General features: G+C 51.6%; 1 protein-coding gene across 2 annotated transcripts; it reads right to left on the minus strand.

Moving 5' to 3' along the window:
- Nucleotides 1-683: 683 nt before the first annotated feature.
- Skeletor (DM13 and DOMON_DOH domain-containing protein skeletor) lies at nucleotides 684-16001 on the minus strand. Of its 2 annotated transcripts, XM_017902685.1 has the most exons (13): nucleotides 15850-16001; nucleotides 11132-11269; nucleotides 10196-10268; nucleotides 9750-9858; nucleotides 8788-8950; nucleotides 8441-8700; nucleotides 4588-4687; nucleotides 4014-4198; nucleotides 3577-3888; nucleotides 3295-3466; nucleotides 3030-3223; nucleotides 2720-2944; nucleotides 684-2648 (listed from the first exon to the last, which is right to left on the minus strand). In XM_017902685.1, the coding sequence occupies exons 1-13, from the start codon at nucleotides 15932-15934 to the stop codon at nucleotides 684-686; spliced, it is 3981 nt and encodes a 1326-aa protein (XP_017758174.1). In that variant the 5' UTR covers nucleotides 15935-16001. The 2 variants fall into 2 exon arrangements, with proteins under 2 accessions (XP_017758174.1, XP_017758175.1); XM_017902686.1 differs by lacking the exons at nucleotides 684-2648; nucleotides 2720-2944; nucleotides 3030-3223; ... (2 more) ...; nucleotides 4014-4198; nucleotides 4588-4687 and adding an exon at nucleotides 5007-7280.
- Nucleotides 16002-17554: the final 1553 nt, after the last annotated feature.

Consider the following 17554-nt stretch of genomic DNA (forward strand, 5'->3'; position numbering starts at 1 on the left):
TCGATCCGCTGTTTTCTCGAAATCCAAAGAAATCCTCGAAATCTCTCCACACCTTGTTCCATTGTACAATCTTTATTAACAATTAATTTAACTTATTTACAAATATATGATACCTTAAGATTCAACAAACTGCCGCCATAGCACACAGAATAATACAATCTGTTCCTTATTATTCCATCTTGCACCTCGAACGTTAAAAATGTTGACTCTCGTTTCTTCGAATAGCCAAGGTTTTACGTTCTAGCTATAAAACTGGAGATTCGACGGGTCGTGTCAGTTATCGAGCTGATTTCTTCGATAACTGGCACAGATGGTTTGGTACTGCAATAAAGGTTAGACACTTTCCTCGTACAATAAGAGACAGTAATTCGTTAATAAATAGCTGAATAAATAAAAGAGAAAAAAGAAGAATCATTATTTCGTGGTTAGTTATATTCCTCTCCCGTGTTATCGTGTCGATTACATCGTCTACTATCAGCAAAAGTCACGTACATTACGCGCATTCGCATGTGGAAGTGTTTCTAGATTGAAAGATTGCGACGATGACGTGTCAGCCGTAATTCAGTCAACTAACCATTCCAAGTGATTTACAAGTCCATCCAGCATCCTTTGATTTCTGTTCCCAAACGAAGTCCGAATGATCGGGTTATTTCAACGATCTTGCGCAATCGGAAGTAACTTTATCAAACGACATGGTAAACGATTACGGCCAAAAGTATGTATCCGAAGTTAGCTATGATCGATTGACCGGCGTTGACAAGCGTAGAGATTGAATTTTCACGATGGCCATGGTGATCGCGATGATCGTGATTGTCGTGGTAATTGGTTTCGGAGCTATTCGCGCGAAAATCCGCAACGTGTACGTGTCCCTCGTGCGGGGATCTCTTCGATCTTTCGACGAGTCTCAGCCTGGTATTTTTCGTTGTTCGTACCGGGGGTACCGATAGATCCGACGACGGGAGACGACGTTTCTCGAGCTGAGAATGATCCGATCGAATCGCCTCGCCGGGAATCGGTGGAGGTAGTTCCCCTTTAAATTTGCCGAACTGCGGCGTTCTGCTGAGAATGTCGGAGGAAAGCTTGCTCTTGGAGTGTTCCTCGATGCCGGAAATGGACCTGACCAAGCTGGAATCCTTTAACATTTTTCCGTCGAAGGTGATCAGTACCTCGGCCGACGGCGAGGGCGAGGGTGGAGGTTCGTTGGAAAGCGAGCTAGGATGCGGTGGCAAGTAATAAGCATTTACTCTGTCGGCAGCCATTTCCATATCATCCGCTTCGCTCGGACGCGGTTTAGCATTCGTGGTTTTCTTCTTTGATTTCTTGATCGTGGCGACTGTCGGCACGGGCGGAGAAGGTATGAAAACTGGCTCGAAGTTGTCGATCGGTTTACGGTTAGTTTCCTGAACGCGCGGCTCTTCTTCTTCCTCGATCCTTTCCGAGATTCTCCTCTGAGCCACGTCCTCTGATTTCTCGACGCTTCTAATGATGGGTTTAAAGCCGCTCTCGATCACTATCGAGTCTGGATTGAATCCCGTGTTCCTGGCGGGTTTCATAGGTGTGACGAAGATATTGGGAATGTCCAAGTTCGACACTTTGGTCTCTAGTTTGGCTCGTTGCTTCGAATCGACCTTCTTCAGCTTCGCGATCTGAAGGTTATCGTTGCCTTGGGAAAGTCTGTCGGCTGTTCTCCTTCCATAAGTCGAGGAGGAGGGTCTGTAGACGGTCTTCTTGCGTTCCATGAAGACCGATCTGGGCGGTAGGGGAAGGGTGGGCTGGGGCATCGTATGGGCGGTCTGCAACATCGGTCGACGTGTCAACACCGGTCTCTTGACGAACATCAGCTGTGTCCTTTGGTCCGGCTGATGGTGATGATAATGATGGGGAAGGGGTGGATGATAAAGATGGTGGTAATTGGTGGCGTAATGGTGAGGTACCGGCCTGGAATATAGGATCTGTGGACTGGCGGTAGCCGGGTAAGCGTGTTTCGTCCCATGGCTCAGTGGTCGTGGATTATCTGCAACGAGGTTAGACAATTGCTGGTTAGAGGGTTGCCGAAGGAGCTCCGGCTGGATCTCCATGATTTGTTGCCGGCCAGGGTAAGAGGAGGTCAGTCTGGTGACTCCCATCGATTGTTCGCGATAAATCGGTGCGAGCTGTTGATGATAATGATGGTGGTTGTGATGCTGCTGCATGAGATCCCCGTCGACGTGCATATGATGCGTTTCCTTCACGCGTACCTCGTGACGATGAGGCGCAACGCCGAGACCTGGCGTGCTGTACGAAGGTTTCGAAGTGAACGGTTCCTCGTACTCGTACGGCGACGATTTCAAGCGTACGTAATTGTTGTTATTAGCGGTCGTTAGTAACTGCGTGTATGACGTGCTTAGCTTGTCGGGGTTAGTCGCTGGATGATAAGAGTAACGAAGCCCGGGTTCACCATGAAGATGATGAGGATGCTGCTGAAGGAACTCCGCTGTTGGTGTTACCTTGCTCGACACGCGAATGCTGGAGCTACTCTGGAGGTCCTCGATAGGACGTTGATTCTTCGGATTGACGAAAAACTCGTGATTCTCGCTGCCAGCAGCTTCGCTGGTATCGCAGCTGTCGTGAACGTTTATTTTCCAGCCCAGGTAACGATGCGTGTAACACTGAATATTCATCGACACGCGTGAGTGCACCTTCTAATTCGTTCTCCGTACAAATGATCGCATCGACTTACCTGGTAGTACACGGTATCGGGCGTGTCTTCGTCCGGGGTCCATTCCACGAAGCCTGGTTCTCCCTGGTCGCATTCGAGAGTCAATGTGCGCTGATAAGCACCGAACGACGAGAACTCGTCCGCTAGAGGTTGATTCTGATCGGGCACCCAGTTGCAAAGACGTCCGACACCCGTAGGTCGATATACTCCGCGTTGACGTTGGGCGCCCGCGAATATTTTCACTTTCTGTTTACCAAGAAAATCACTTTTACGTTCGCACTGTCAACCGAGTTATCAATTTCACGTACGCGAAAAGAGAAAGTCAGCTTACGGCTTTCTCCTCCGGCGTCTTGTGTTGATATCCACCGATCGGGTCATCGGTAATGTAGAAGGGATGATAACGAGCCGGGGTATCGGGATTTTCCCCACCTTCCACCACGAAAGTGTATTTCTTCCCACGGACGACGTTGATCTCGGGAATTAGTAGGCCGTTTATGTACCACGAGATACCCCAACCAACGTGACCTGAGAAAAGTGAATCGTTCCGGTTTACATACCGCTTGCAAATTCGCATTCCTGACAGCCACGTTTTGTACCGGTGATAGCGGGATATCCGTGTTTTCCTCCGGTGGGTCCCATCTGAGCGTATAACACTCCATCCTCGGGTTCGTCGCACTGGATGGGTGGAATATCCCAAGCGTCGTCTCTAGGTGCCGGTGCAGGAGTCGCAGGTATACGCGGTGGTCTTTTCGGAGTTACGACCGATTGCTGTTCAATAAAATCACATTCGTCACCTATGCGAATATACCAGATTCCCACGTGTTCCGCGTTCACTGCCCGTTCATCGAGCGAGGAATGTTCGATACGTGATAAAATACCTCATTAATACCATCGTCCTTGTCGCCATTGCTGCTCGGTAATATCTGAGAGTTTTCGTGATCTGGAACGGGACAATTCCAAACCGGCGGTCTACCGAAATCGATGAAACGATCGGTTTTCAGATAGTCGGTGTGAAAGCTGACCTCTTGCCTCTCGTTTAGTGGGCCGATGGCCCAGATGATCGCTTGCGAGCCGTTCGTCAGGATTTGATGGTCCAGTTCATCGCTCGCCTTTAGCGATCTCTGATACGTGACAATGCTGTATCCGTCCACCAGCGCCGCGTTCAACAATCGAATGGAATTCGTGTTCTCCTGCAAAGCGCCAATTCGGCCGAGGAAATTCAATGTAAACCACGCAACAAGATCCGAACGTAGCGACCGGTCGGTGACAAAAGGATAGGTGCGATCGGGAAAGCGTAAAGGCGAAAGCGACTAACTTTTATGCGAGTGTCAGGACAGCTACCCCGTCCACCGGAGCATTGAGACTTTGCCTCCAAAAAGTAATCGACAGCGTAGCCCTGAAGAGTTTGCTTGTCGACCCAGGCCACTGCCACGTCTCCACCGATCATTAGGCTTCTCTCGGGATTCGCGGATATTCCGAACGCCATGTACTGTCCATCCTCTGGAACGAAGATACAGGTGTATGATTTACCTAATTTACCGAGCAGCTCGTTCGGACCGGGACCGCGCGTTAAACGTAGCGTGAAACGTAACTCTTATCCGACTCTTTTTCCGCAAGAGAGATTAGATTTGACGGATACGATGTAAATGGGGCGTGTAATCGTTGTCGAATAGCGTGTACGAAGGTGACGAACGCATTGCGAAGATAAAATAGCGTATTATCCGTGGAACGGTGCGAGGATGGTTAAAGTGTGGTTAATTAAAAGTTGGGTCGGATCTCGGGCTCGCCGGTCTCGGCAGGTATAAATTCACGCCGCTTTCGATAAATGCGATAGAAGTTTTGTTCCTTTGCGAGACGTACACGCGGACAGCCTGGAAATATATACTCACCAAGTTTTCCAACGAGTTGGGCGACTATGCTGTCTCCGGCCACGGCCCATCGCACCTCAAAAGCCAGTCTGTCCTCCAGAACTTCGCAGTTCAGTTTCGACTGAAATCAAACGACAAACCGTTTACCATCGTTCACAACAGCAACATCGATTTCTTCGTGCGATTCACCGAGACGATCGATCGATCGCGAAATCTCGTTGTCGCACCCCCGGAGCGATCGCTCTTCTCCCGGCGAGATGTTGAGGCCGACAAATGACGTAGTTGGGCGAGAAATCGAAAGTGGAAGAAACGATTTATCCGAGTTAAAGACAACTCTCGAGGTAGGGCAAGGAACTCGTTCGATTGTCAAGAAAGTAATACGTTTATTCGCATTAATCTCAAGTAAAATATTATATTATATATATATTCGATATGCGCGAAGCTTCTGTACTTGGATAGAAGAACTGGCCTAGGTCGGAAGGGGATTTCCTCAGCATTATTTCCGAGCGACAAGTCCTCCGTCTCTTGGAATAACGCGCGCCACCTCTCGGACCGCGAAGATGAGAATAATTAACCCTTGTATCACAGTCGAATAACCATCGCTCTCTGTCCTCACACGCTCGACCTTATCAAAGTAACGGATCTTCTCCTTGCTCTTTCTCTTCTTCCTCGTCATCGTCCTCTTCTTCTCATCCCTTACACTTATACCTTAAATCAATGATACTTTGAAGTTGGAAACACGACGAGCAAACTTACAATCTCACGCCATTCATTCGCAAGCTTATGTCTTATCGCAAGTAGCATGTTCTTTCTCGTCTTTCCCGCGGTGTTGTACGCAACGCACGAAAGGGTTAGGGGTGAGGATAAAATTCCGTAGCCTCGACTGCTCGTTCGAAAGCAGCGAAAACGGTGAATTTTCTTCGAACGGTCCCCACGCGTTTACGTAATGTCGGTGGAGCGCACGCAGATGAGCCGAGAGACAAACCGATATCCAAGCGTCACTAATATCGACACATGTTTCATACGGACTCGGAGAGAGACGGCACAGCGTGAATTATGGCGACTCGTATTGTTCGAGGAGAACATGCGACGCATCCACTCCTACGGGGGCGAGATCGTACGTCTCTTAGAATAGAATTCTAAAGGGGATTCGAGAGATTAAAGGCGTGTCTGGTAGGTATGTGTCCGTGGGACGTTTTACGCCTGCATAGATTGCGTCTACTTTACGTTACACTCGTACAGAGTGCGAATTTATTTTCAATTAACGAACGTTCGATCGGGGTACAACTGACTCTGTATCGTTGGAACGTCGCGAAAAGGTTTCTCCTTCGATCGGGTCACGAGATAACCCGCGTAACTCCAACACACTCGTGTTTTTCTCCCGGAAGGTTCTCGGAACGATACGCACGAATAAAATTCCTGCTAATCGCGTTCCGAAACGATTCACCCTGTACAAGCGTTGCGCCGATCTACGAGATGCTTCCGACCGTGCAAGTGTTTGCAAAGGTGTGCTCCGCAAGCGCGTGTACGTGTACGAGTAGCTGTACAAAGCGTAAACCGATGTTCAGAGATTCCCCGTCTAATAGATCGCCGGCGCGTGTTGTTAAATAAATAACGAAGAAGGCAGAGAGTCACCGTCTCGTGTCTCTCTTTCTCTCTCAGCCGTGAAACTTCCAAAGTGGCTGTACGCGACTGTGGAACTTTACGAATGAGGCCCCGGCTAATATTATCGCAGCTGTGCCACCTGAGCTTTCCACGATGGAACGAAAGGAATGATCGTTGGTAAACGTGGCGGCCGGCTTACAGAACTTTCGCTAATTTGTCGAAACGCGAGTTTGACCGAGTTCCGTTAGGTGCCCGTGGTCTGATTTACGATTGGTTTACCGCGCGCACGATAAATCGTTCGCGATTCCCCTGTCCCGAGATACGAAAGGTATCGGATCGGACGATTTCGCGGCGTGGCCTAGACGAGTATCTCGTAGATCGAATCTCATCGATCGAAGCTTCTTCGAGTAAACGACTAATCGACTAAGGAAGCGAAGACAGTTCGAGGATTTCCATCGCGGAGTTCGACCGGTCTTCCCTTAAAGGGAAACACGAGCATATCCCCGCAGAAGGAGTCTTCGAGCTGTCCAACAGCAGCGGACGTCGTGGAACGTTAGTTATGTCGGCCAATAACGAACGAAAGGGTCTGCTCTTCTGTCACCCTAGAACCGCGACTGTCTCGCGTAAGAGTTTGACTGAGGTTCGCTAGTTAAACGGCTACGCGATCTCGATCGTTGGGCTGGCAGCGGTGCGGCTTTTTCGACGGAAGGCAGACCACCGTCTTCGGATCTAAACCGTTGCTGATACGTGGCATCGTCAAGATTCGCGACGTCGTCGCCGTACTGGGCAATCGCGGCCGATCTTCCGCTCGGTGTCGGATAAGAGGCAGACTGCAGTCGATGAAGCTGCTGCGCGAGCGGTTCCTGGGTCTGCAAGCTCTTTGGTATTTCATAGTCGATCGCCTGGACCACTTGGACCTGATCTTCTCGGCGGAGGATCGGCCGGTACGTTGTCGGTCGTTGGTATTGCTGCTGAGTAAGCAACGCGCTCGCGGAGGAAAGAGTAGGAGACGGAGAAGCCTGTGACGACGACGACGACGACGTCGAAGTGGACAGCTCGTACGGATTTACCAGACCGAGCGTCTGTCCCTGCCCTCCGCGATGCACGTTCTGCAACACAAGGACAGAGACAGGATGTTATGCATAGGTCTTGCAAGCGAAGAAATTTTCCTTCTTTCGAAGGATGTCTTTTGGAGTCTCGACGATTCGTCGTCTCACATCTCGAACGAGAGAAACGAGTCGACTCGCGATCGAGGATGGAATTATCGAGACACCATTCGACACCGGAGACTATCTACGTTAGCGAGGAGCACGATTTGCTACGGCGTCTAGGATTTTTTGGAACGGCGAAACGGTGCCAAAGCAGAGGACGGGGGGGTACGAGTCGTGGACGTAGAACGAGGATGTTCGCTTGGAAAATCCGTAAATCGGTGTACGCATTGTCGACCTGGCGACGTCCGCTGACAGCCAGATATCCACTCAAATATTGACAGAGACAAATTCACCGTGGAACAATACCGAGTCTGTATCGATTGTTCCCGTGAAAGGCTCGTTTGTTTCTGCACATTCGACTGCGTTTACGCGATCGACTCTATGCGAAAACGCGAAACATTGGTCGTTGGAACGCGATGGCGGGCAACGATTGTTCACCCGTTGTCGAGTGAAGCAAGTACACGCGCCCGAGGGTTTTCCTTAATCCGCGACGATGAAAAATTCCGTTAGCGATAGCCGAGGATCGTTCCTCGAAATAAAAGAAATAAAAGAAATAAAAGAACTCGAGATAAGAGCGAAATGCGTTCGATTACGAGACATTTGGGCATAATCTGCTCGCGAAATGCCGACTGAATATGAAAGTACCTGGAAGTTTGATTCGACCGAGGGAAACTTACGAGACGTGACGCGAGAGCATCGAATCGGCTAAAGACGATGTAAATCGATCGTGAACGGGTAAAAGTCTGTTCGAATCCCTTTCCTCCCGCCAGTTCGAACGTGATTGGCATTTGCAGTTTGCACGATGTCGCATCGTTCGAGAGTCGCACCTCCTCCGCCGGAACGAGACGGCCTGTCGCGCGGCTAGGCTACGGAGACCGAGACGAGTCGATGAAAAAGTACTCCCCTAAAGTTCGCGTACGTTTTAATTAACTCGTTACTCGATCCCAAAGTTCGTCGCAAGTTGGTCGGTTTAGCAAAGGGGCATCGCGTTTAAAAGATCCAAGCGGGCGTCTCTTCTTGCATCGAGGCGTCGACTACAAGAAGCCTTTCCAGCTTACCTGCGGCGAAACTCCGAGCATCTTCAGGGACGGTGGCACGTTAAGACCCTGCGGAATTTGTATATGGCCAAAGTCCACGGCGAACGCCTCGCACCAGACGCCGAAGTGGCCGATCTGGTGGATCGTTAGATCCCCGGGCAACGTGAGCACGATGGTTTTGCGATCGTACATACGCAGCGGCCGCACAATTCCGTTCTCGTCGGGCACGCGGACACCTTGCGGCGATGGCGTTGGTCCGGCACCCACCCAAAATTTCGCGTCTGCGAAAAAATACCACCGTACACGGATGCCGTTCGCAAATCTCGAACAGAGATCCTCTCGATGGATGGAGAAACTCGGATACTCACCGGGCGCCTCGCCGTCGTAGCTGAAGCTAGGTATCAATAGGGTTTGGGCATCGACCGCGACGATCGGTTCGGAACTGACCGCGTGTACACCGTTGAGCGCTGCCAATTTTTGCGGTTTCGGGTAATCGAAACCTCGTGGTATTCTGACGTCCCCAAAGTTCACCTGAAAAGCATACGTTTGGAAGAAAGGTTAATCGGCCGCGACCTTTGACCCGCGGGGAAACGGGGTCTGACGCGTTTGAAACGTAACGCGACGGAAACAACCGGACCACGCGGTACGTCGTTTATGCCGAATGTAGAATTCATAAGCCTCGGAAATAATGCCGCGAACAGATTCCATTTTATCGTTTTCCATGCCCGCTCGCGTAATGGAAATTCCACCGTTGCGCTCTCGTTCCGTCCCGATCGAGCTTTATCATTTCGGAGGTACACGCGCGCGGTATCTGCTGCCGCGTGTCGGACACCGCGGCTCGGAATAAATTTTCGTCGCGTTGGCAATATCGAGGACGTAAATCGACGGCGGTCTGTGCGGACTGTGCGGCGGATAAACGGTGGCGCGGAACGAGCAGTGCCTTTGGTTAAACTGCTCGTTCGATACGTAATCGCGCCGGAAAAGATGCAATCGAGACGGTTCCGTCGAATTAGCCGATAAAGCCTTGGCGCTAGTTGCCGCGAGTTTCAATCCTCGAGATCGTAATCGGATTTTCGATTGCTCGTTTGCATTCGGGAACACGGCCGCGAGACGATCGAGAGCAATACTCCGGCGGGGGTCCGGCCAGTTGTTCGTATGGCTCGGAGCCAACCGTAGCAATTGCTTTCCATTCGTTGGCCGTGAAGGCACGCGTGGTAACAAACTGCGAGCGTGAAAGTTGCACGGCAAAGAAACGATACCGGTTTCTGTACCGTGCAAGTGGAATCGAAACGACACCGAAGGTCACGAGCATGATACGTTTCTGACTCACGGAGAAGTCGTCGCACCACACGAAGAACCATTTGATGTTGCCTAACGTCTTGCCCTCGGGTAGCGTCAGCGTGATGTCCTTCCTCCGATACCGCTTCAGCATGTCCGATCTATCGGAAACCAACGGAAATTCTCTGATCCATGTGATTTATCGGCTACACCGCGAGGGAGCCGCGGGTCGGGTGCATTACGCTTCCACTCTGATAAAGCTTCACCGGCGGATAAGGGACGGTGGATAAACGGACGGATGAAAAATGTAAACGTTCAAAGTGGACAGGGTAAACACGCGAAGCGAGAAAACAAATGGACACAGTGGAAACGTAAATAAACAAATCCGAAAGGTAAACGAACGCAAAGTGCGTTCGCGAGAGGGACGATTGACGGTGAAAATTTTCGAGCACCCTGTGTATAATACAGCTAATAAAGATACACGCGGAGAGCACTCACGATCCAGTCTCGTCCCGAACCCTGATTCCGTTCGCATTCGGGCTCTTCGAATTACCGACGTAAAAGTAGGCACCTGAAAGGAGATAATTATAATTGCAGGTTTCGTTGATTGCAGCGAGTTATCGGTGATTACTTAATTTCTAGCACTCGGTCGATCATGCGGCAGCCGGCTACCCGACGTTTTCTTTCCGCTCGTATTCCGGAGCGTTGAAAAGCGTCCTGGAGAACACGCGTCGCGTAGGAGAGCGACCTTCACGAACCGAGCGAACGCTTTCGATTTTATCGAGCCGCGGCATGTAGAAAAGTGAGAGTAGCGTACGAGTCGAAAGGGAGAAGTAGGAGTACCTTTTACGGCCGTGGTTAACTTAACTTTGAGCTCGAGCACCGATATCCTTCGCGAGAATCGATTCGGCCATCGATCGTTCCAACGTTAATTTCTTTTACTCCGTTTCTATCCATCGGCCGTTTCTATCGAGGACTCTCCTAGACAGATGGATGGAAAAGTCGCAGGTATGGGGGCACGAAAGATCGAAGGTGGACTCGAGGTAACGAAAAGCATAGTGAAAGGGAGGAATGAATTCGTCGTGAACGATCATGGCACGTCGCGGGTAAAGAGAACGAGGAACGATGGAAGAAACGTGGAAAAGGGATTCCTGGAACATTTGCTCCTCCACTTGGCTGTCGAATGGCCGATGTAGGACCAGCGGGTCGGCTCGGGACGTGTCCATCGTCGGTGGGTGAGAAACCGGGATCTCTAGGAGCGATAGCCGCGGTAGTTTGGGGTTTAGGAATGGCGAAATGTCGGGAGTCGCTTCTTCCGACGAGTACGCTCACTCTTTTCCGCGAAAAGCCGACAAGCCGACTTGATCGACGGGTGCACCGAAATGGGAAAGTTCCGCGCGAGCCGTAGCTTCGACGCGCTTCTTGGTTACGAACTTGGTGCTTCGCCGTCGTACGTGAAGTCCTTGACGAACAGAGTTCGGCCGTCCACCGCGTAAACTTCACCGCTCACGCCGTGATGAAGTTCCGACAGCTTGCCGATAAGCTTTCCGTAATAAGCTGCGCCGCATACCTCTGTAAACAAAATCGAATTTAATTAATCAGCTGGGGTCAAGTCGAGCGGACGTCAGGGTGGGCGTCGAGAACGAGCGGCTGGGTTAATCCCGAAGCGAATATTTGGAAACGAAGCAGACATTCGTTGCGTGCTCGATGGTCGATGGGACTATCGGGACTGGGTCGATTTGGAAATAACGTAGGGACGCGTTTTTAAGTAAAGGGGGCTAGTTCGGCTAAAAAAATTGCGACCGCAGGCGGGTTACCGATTGGTCGGGAATCGATGGATGTTGAAGGGTACCTTCGACGTCGATGCATGGTCGAAGATCGATCCCGGTAGGTCGCGCAAGGGCAGATCGTTACGTATCGCGAGGGTATGCAAAAGCGAGTTCCACGGATGCTTGTTGGGCCTTGGCAGCGGCGCGGCATGTGGGGCAGATCGTGTCGCACGAGATCACGGAATGTTAGTCATCTGTTCGAATCTCGCGTTTCTAACTCGCTGCCTATGACTCGCGGCGAGTGGAGAGGGTGAGGAGGGCTCGGCTGAAATACCTCGACGTGGAAAGATGGATGATTTTCACGGCGGATGCGTGGCTGCGTCCGCCCTATTTACCCGTAAGAGGGCCTCCGGGTTTTAATTCGTCCGTCTATGCCGATTAACCGTGAACAGACGAGAGAATGGGCCGAGAGGAAATCAGGGTTAACACTCGCGTAAATATGCCGCGGCTAGGCGTATCGAACGTCAAGGCCAATCCCAGTGGCGTGGACCGTTCGTTAGATGCTAACGAATCGTGGAACCGGTCGACGATCGATCTCGGGTCTAACCCTTTGATCGAGCGCGTACCGTTACCGCTCTCTCGGCCGGACAGGATATCGTCCATCCGACGAGATTGACGCATGCTCGGGCATAAATCCTGAATCGCGACGTTCACGGCTGCGTTGTAAACGCCGCCGTTCCGATCATCCTGAACGCGGACGAATCGGAAACATGGGAAAAATCGCGGCGACCCGGAGGAAAATTAGATACGTCTCGGGAATGATCCGTGTGCGACGTTTCGCGGTGCCGTTAACTGTCGCTGGTAATCGGTGATGTAACGTATGGGACGAAGGAACTGTCGCTCGTGCCATTTTCTTCCACCACCTGGTATTTGATAATTGAAGAAAAATACGTCGTTACGCTCCACGAGCGGAACGATCGTGGCTCGTTTATGCATCTGGATAAGGTGGACAGCGTCCAGGCTCTTTGCAGCGTTTCGTGCCACTCGACCAGCGCCAATGGATCGGGAAACGTAACGATGCTCGTTAGGACACCGGGAGCATTCGCTGTTCGAGCGAGCGAGTCGAAAGTATTTCGCCGTTTGTTTATCTCGTCCGTGACGGACGGTGGAAATTCGCTTTCCATCGGCGCACGAATGCTCTGCTCTGCTCTGGCTATTAAGTCGCGACGTGTAATCTTCGAGCCAAGTCTTGTCATTGATCGAGCGGGCCGATCTGCCGACGTAAACACGCGTAACGAGAATTGCACGCGGAGCTCGTTGATTCTCTTTGGAGAACGCGACTATTGCCGCTCCTCTAATCAACCTGCCGGTTGATCGATGGAGCTTTCCGTTCCTCTCCGCTTTGCCCTTATTATTTCCATCCGCGCGCTCCCATGAATCCTATCTCTTCCGTCCGTGTTTTTAATTAATTCGGCCGGCGTCCATTCGCGACCGACCAGATTCAAAACTGGTATCCGAAAGACTGGTAACGGGATATCGGCGTTAAAACCCGGAGATCTTGGTCCGCGTGGATAATACGCGTGGAACGAAGAGCGCGCGCTCTCGGTGATCGAGTACGCCTTCCGTGCCGTTCCGAGGCAACGTTTCGGGAAGGACGAGGATGGATCGAGTCGGGTTGGGACTATATCGTTGCTGAATCTAGGGCGTAGTCGCATAGACTTCGGTATCAATCGCTAATGAGAAGCCGAAGCGTCAAAGCAGTGTCGCTTTCGAGCCGTGAGAGGATGCATTACGTCGTTCCGGCCGCGAGCCATTAGTGCGTAATTATTGTCGCGGTAACGACGGGGTGGAACGTGATTAAATTATTACGAGCGTGGTCCGCGATTCGCTGGAGCCGCGGGAGCGGTAAAAAGCGCGGACAAACCGCGAGCAGAAGAGAGTGGATGGAGAAAGAGCGAGAGATTAATACTTTAGACCGATCAAAGCGCGAAACGCACCGCGTCTCTGATAGATCTTGGCTGCGAATTTGGGTCAACGAGATTGGTTTAAGATGTGGGAAAAAAAGAAAAGGGAAAAGAGGGAGAGAGAGAGAGAGAGAGAGAGAGAGAGAGAGAGAGAGAGAGCGAGCGAGGAGAGAGAGATACATATCGGACCTTTGACATTTTCATACGAAAGAGAAAGCAGAAGGCGGACAAGCGTAATTGCCTGCCTCTGCATAATACGACTCTCGAGTCGCTGTCGCAACAACCAGTAGATACCGGTAGATTCACGGCGTTAGAGAGAAACGGAGCGTTTTGGAAACTAAGCGAAATCTCATCCGGATAGACGCGCTTGTCGCGGCATTTCCCTCCTTTCCTACCTACATCGCGCCCTTCGATCGGAACATCCAATTTTGCATATTCACCCGGGATATCGGGATACGTCTGTTTCCGATAAATCCCATTTATTCGCTTCTCCGTGCCATACCCGTTCGCTCACGGCAGTTGGAATTATACAAGAGAACTAGCAATTTCCCTCTGTGCTTCGCGCGGGAAACACACGGAACTCGAAACTCTCCTTTATTTTCCCACGCCTCGAGTATCAGCCGTGGCTACAACGAGAGGTCTCGAGCATTGTCGCGATCAATTCGGTGTCGAATCAAAGACGGGAACGCTTTCGTTCCATCTGACTCGGCGATAAATCGGCCTGTTCCAGTAGTTCCGCCGATCGGAACTTTGCGCCGGGATTCGCGGTTCCTAAACGTCGGTCAAACTCGAAAACGAGACCCGCGACGAGTGCGACGGGGATGGAAAGAAATTTCGTCGGAGAAGGTTAAAGGGATGATCGAGCAGCTGGAACAGCTTCTCGCGTTCACCGTAGAGCCGGATCGGTATCGAAGCGTAGCTCGTAAACAAGGCGTTTGCCTATTTGCACGGGATCTAGATTAAGGTTCGCGAGTCGCGGGAATCCTCTGCGTCCCTTACGCGTGACCACTGGACCGAAGCTGGAATAGATGGCAAAGAGGAAAGATCGTCCGAGTGTCGGATTAACCGGGCATCGTGGCAGTCCTCGATTAGATGCGTGGAGAGGATAACGGGGATGTTTGCCAAGGGAATCTGGAAGGGTATTTTCGTTCGGTATACAACCGTGAGACACGGGTACGTCGGGAAGTTTGCCGGCGTGCGCGTATACCTCCAACGAAAATAGATCTGTCGGTAAATCCGATAAATCGATCGGGGCCGATTGAATTGGACGCCCTGGCCGGCACGAACCGGCACGGGAAATAAAATGGAAACAAGGTGAACTAAATTACGATATCACGGCTAGCGTGTTCCGCGTATAGCCGTAGCACTTTCGCAAGTCGAGTGTCGCGAGATCTCGAGCGGAAAACGGGCGGCAGTTTCTTCGCGGAATAGCAACGACCGCGATACCGCATGCGCGTTTTTCTTCTCTTTCTTTCCCATCGGGAATCTCTTTCTCCTCTCGACCGGCCGATTGCCGGAGGAAAAGCGTGGAACGCGAAAGTCACGCAGATGCCGTGAAACAGACCGGCAAATCGAGACGCTGACGTTGAAACGAGCCCCGTCGAGTCCGCAGCGTTAATTAACTTGGAGTACTACCGACCGGAGCAATCGTTTGGTAATTGGTCCGACTCGAGATCTTTTCACGCGTCGATCCGTTTTCTTTCCATATCTCTCTCTCTCTCTTTCTCTCTCTTTCTCTCTCTATCGGTTCCGATGATCGGCAACCGAACGTCATCGGTTCCGTTGTATGACCCGTAATCGCGTATTGTCAGCATTCGATTCGCCGTTAAATATCGCGAGTGCAGAAACTCTGACGCAATTTCCCATTGACGCGCGTGAACGGTGCACGTTCGACACGGTGTACTTTGTTCCGCGCACGCAATCACGGCCGACACTTGGCGAGCGATGTTTCGGCTGAATGGCTTTCGCCAACACCTTTACAGCTTACTCTGTATATCAAGAGAGAGAAACGCGGAGGTACCGCCCTAGCGATTTCGTAACGCGTTGCAGCTTTTGACGATTTTCAGTTTAGCCGAAACGAGAGGGAGACGACGTCGGGCGGAGGGTGTTTGCCGCGTTGCTTCCACGATATAGGCACATCCTCGACAAAATACGCTTCCTCGCGAACAATTCGAGCCACGAACTTTGGTAATAACGTATCATGCTGCAAGTATGTCCGGAATACCGTGCAAAGTGGCAACGCGAAGGATTCCGCGGCGACTGAGTTGGCGACCGAGCGATTCGCGAGCAGGACTCGAATTTCCTATCGGGGATTCTTTCGGCACTCGACGTGTCACTTGGAGAGTCGAATCGTTCGACGAGCTCTGAGATAATAGCATGGCTACGAAATTTCGAGGCAATTATAGCCGGGTAAACTCACGTGTCGCCAGAAGAAGATAAATCGCTGCGACTAGACCAATAGCGGAGAGCCGAGTCGAGGACGATGTGGGTGATTGTGTCGTCATGGCGTCTTCGTGGTTACTGCCGTCGAAAGTGGCCGTCGTGGATCCAGGTAGCTTTGTCGATCCCACTACGATCACCGGCTCGCCTTGCTTCACCTCGCTCTCTCTCTTTCTCTCTCCCTCTCTCTCCTCCACACCCCTCTATCTTCTGCTCCGCTTGCTCCTTCGAATCCGTCATTTCGCCTTGCTTATCCCTCTTCCGTCCACCCCTACATGTTTTCGTTCTCTCCTTTCTCCAATTACTCCTTCTCGCTCTTCCACCGCGATCCCCTGCAACGATCACCCGCAACGATCCTCCGCGACGATCCTCCGCAACGATCCTCGCGTGGAAGGGAGCAACAAAGGAGGCAATCTTTGTCGTTCCGAGTTCCCTTTCCTATTGTCTTCGTCTCTCGTGCTGTCCTTGATCATCCGGAATGGTAGTCTCGAGATCAATGGCTAAGCGTGCCCAAAGACGACGCGTCCTTCGAAGCGCGGAGAGAAGGATACGCTCGACGCTAATGAAATAACAGGCGAACGCTTTGTCCACCTTCTGCTCCCGTTCTCGTTGTCCTCGCCCGAGATTGCGTTTTTCGGTGCTTTCGCGACGCGCAACACGACGGACAGGAACGAGGTAGGTCGGGGTGGTAGTAGAAGAACGCAGTTGAGGCGGACAACGCAAGATCTCGACCGCGATCTGGCCTGGATGCTGGTCGGATGAAGCGTGAACGGGGCAAACCGAGGACCACACGCGCGATCGTTTCGCCGTGTCTTCGTTGACGAACGCCGTTGCCCCGCCGAAAACAGGTAGCAACTCTTCCCGGTGCTTCCACGTCGGGAATGCAGAGTTACGAAAACAGACAACGGACTCGACGGGTCTCCCAAAATAAGCGTGACAACGAATGCGAAAGAAACGAACTTTGTCCAAAGACGAATGTCGTTTCTTGGTTGTTTTCCTACCTCGGAGAGTCAGACGCGAGTCGTTTCCATGAGTATTTTCGACCGCTGCACCCATCGTCGCGTAAGATCAACGTGTCGTGGAGTAATTGGATATTCGTGACATGGCGTTCGTTTAGCACGAGTTAACAGCACTTGACGGGAACGGAAGTAGAAAATAAAGTTGGTCGAGCAAGATGATTGTCGCAGCGCGCAGCGTCCATGTCGGAGAACGGTCGGCTGAGACGAGCGGTAGAGTAATCGTTACGGGAAGCTACGAGCTCTCCGCGAGAGTCTGTACGCGCATCGAGACGAGCTTGCCAGGTAAAACGAAGCGGGCTTTGTTCCCTATTTACGGTGTCGCGTGAACAACGAAACGCGGTCGAAGAAGTGCGCCAGGAACTCGAAACACGCATGATTCGCGGGTAACTTGGCGACCCTCGCGCGAAGGGTAAGTTTGCTCGACCGCGTGAAAACTTTCGCGAGTCGTCCGAGTGCTGTGCCGGTGTCGCGTCCACGCGGGCGGAATTTTAATTCCGGCTGATATTGTCCGGCGACCATTCGAATTAAAATTCCTTTCAAAGGCGCAAGGCGCAATTGAAATTTTTCCCAAACCGCTATACACGCGGTGCGGACGGTATTCGTCGAATCAGAAAAACGGAGGCCGCCGTGAATAGCCTGGGAGCCAGGAAACGGCGCGTCTTGTAC

The sequence above is a fragment of the Eufriesea mexicana genome, unplaced genomic scaffold (genome assembly GCF_001483705.2).
Source record: "Eufriesea mexicana isolate 0111107269 unplaced genomic scaffold, ASM148370v2 scaffold1837, whole genome shotgun sequence".
Classification (NCBI taxonomy): Eukaryota; Metazoa; Arthropoda; class Insecta; order Hymenoptera; family Apidae; genus Eufriesea; species Eufriesea mexicana.

Coding starts and splice junctions, on each gene's coding strand:
- Skeletor (XM_017902685.1), bottom strand. CDS start 15,934: ATGACGACACAATCACCCACATCGTCCTCGACTCGGCTCTCCGCTATT. Junction 11,270..15,849: donor TTATCTTCTTCTGGCGACAC/GTGAGTTTACCC, acceptor TTTTGTTTACAG/AGGTATGCGGCGCAGCTTAT. Junction 3,467..3,576: donor AGGACGATGGTATTAATGAG/GTATTTTATCAC, acceptor TTTATTGAACAG/CAATCGGTCGTAACTCCGAA.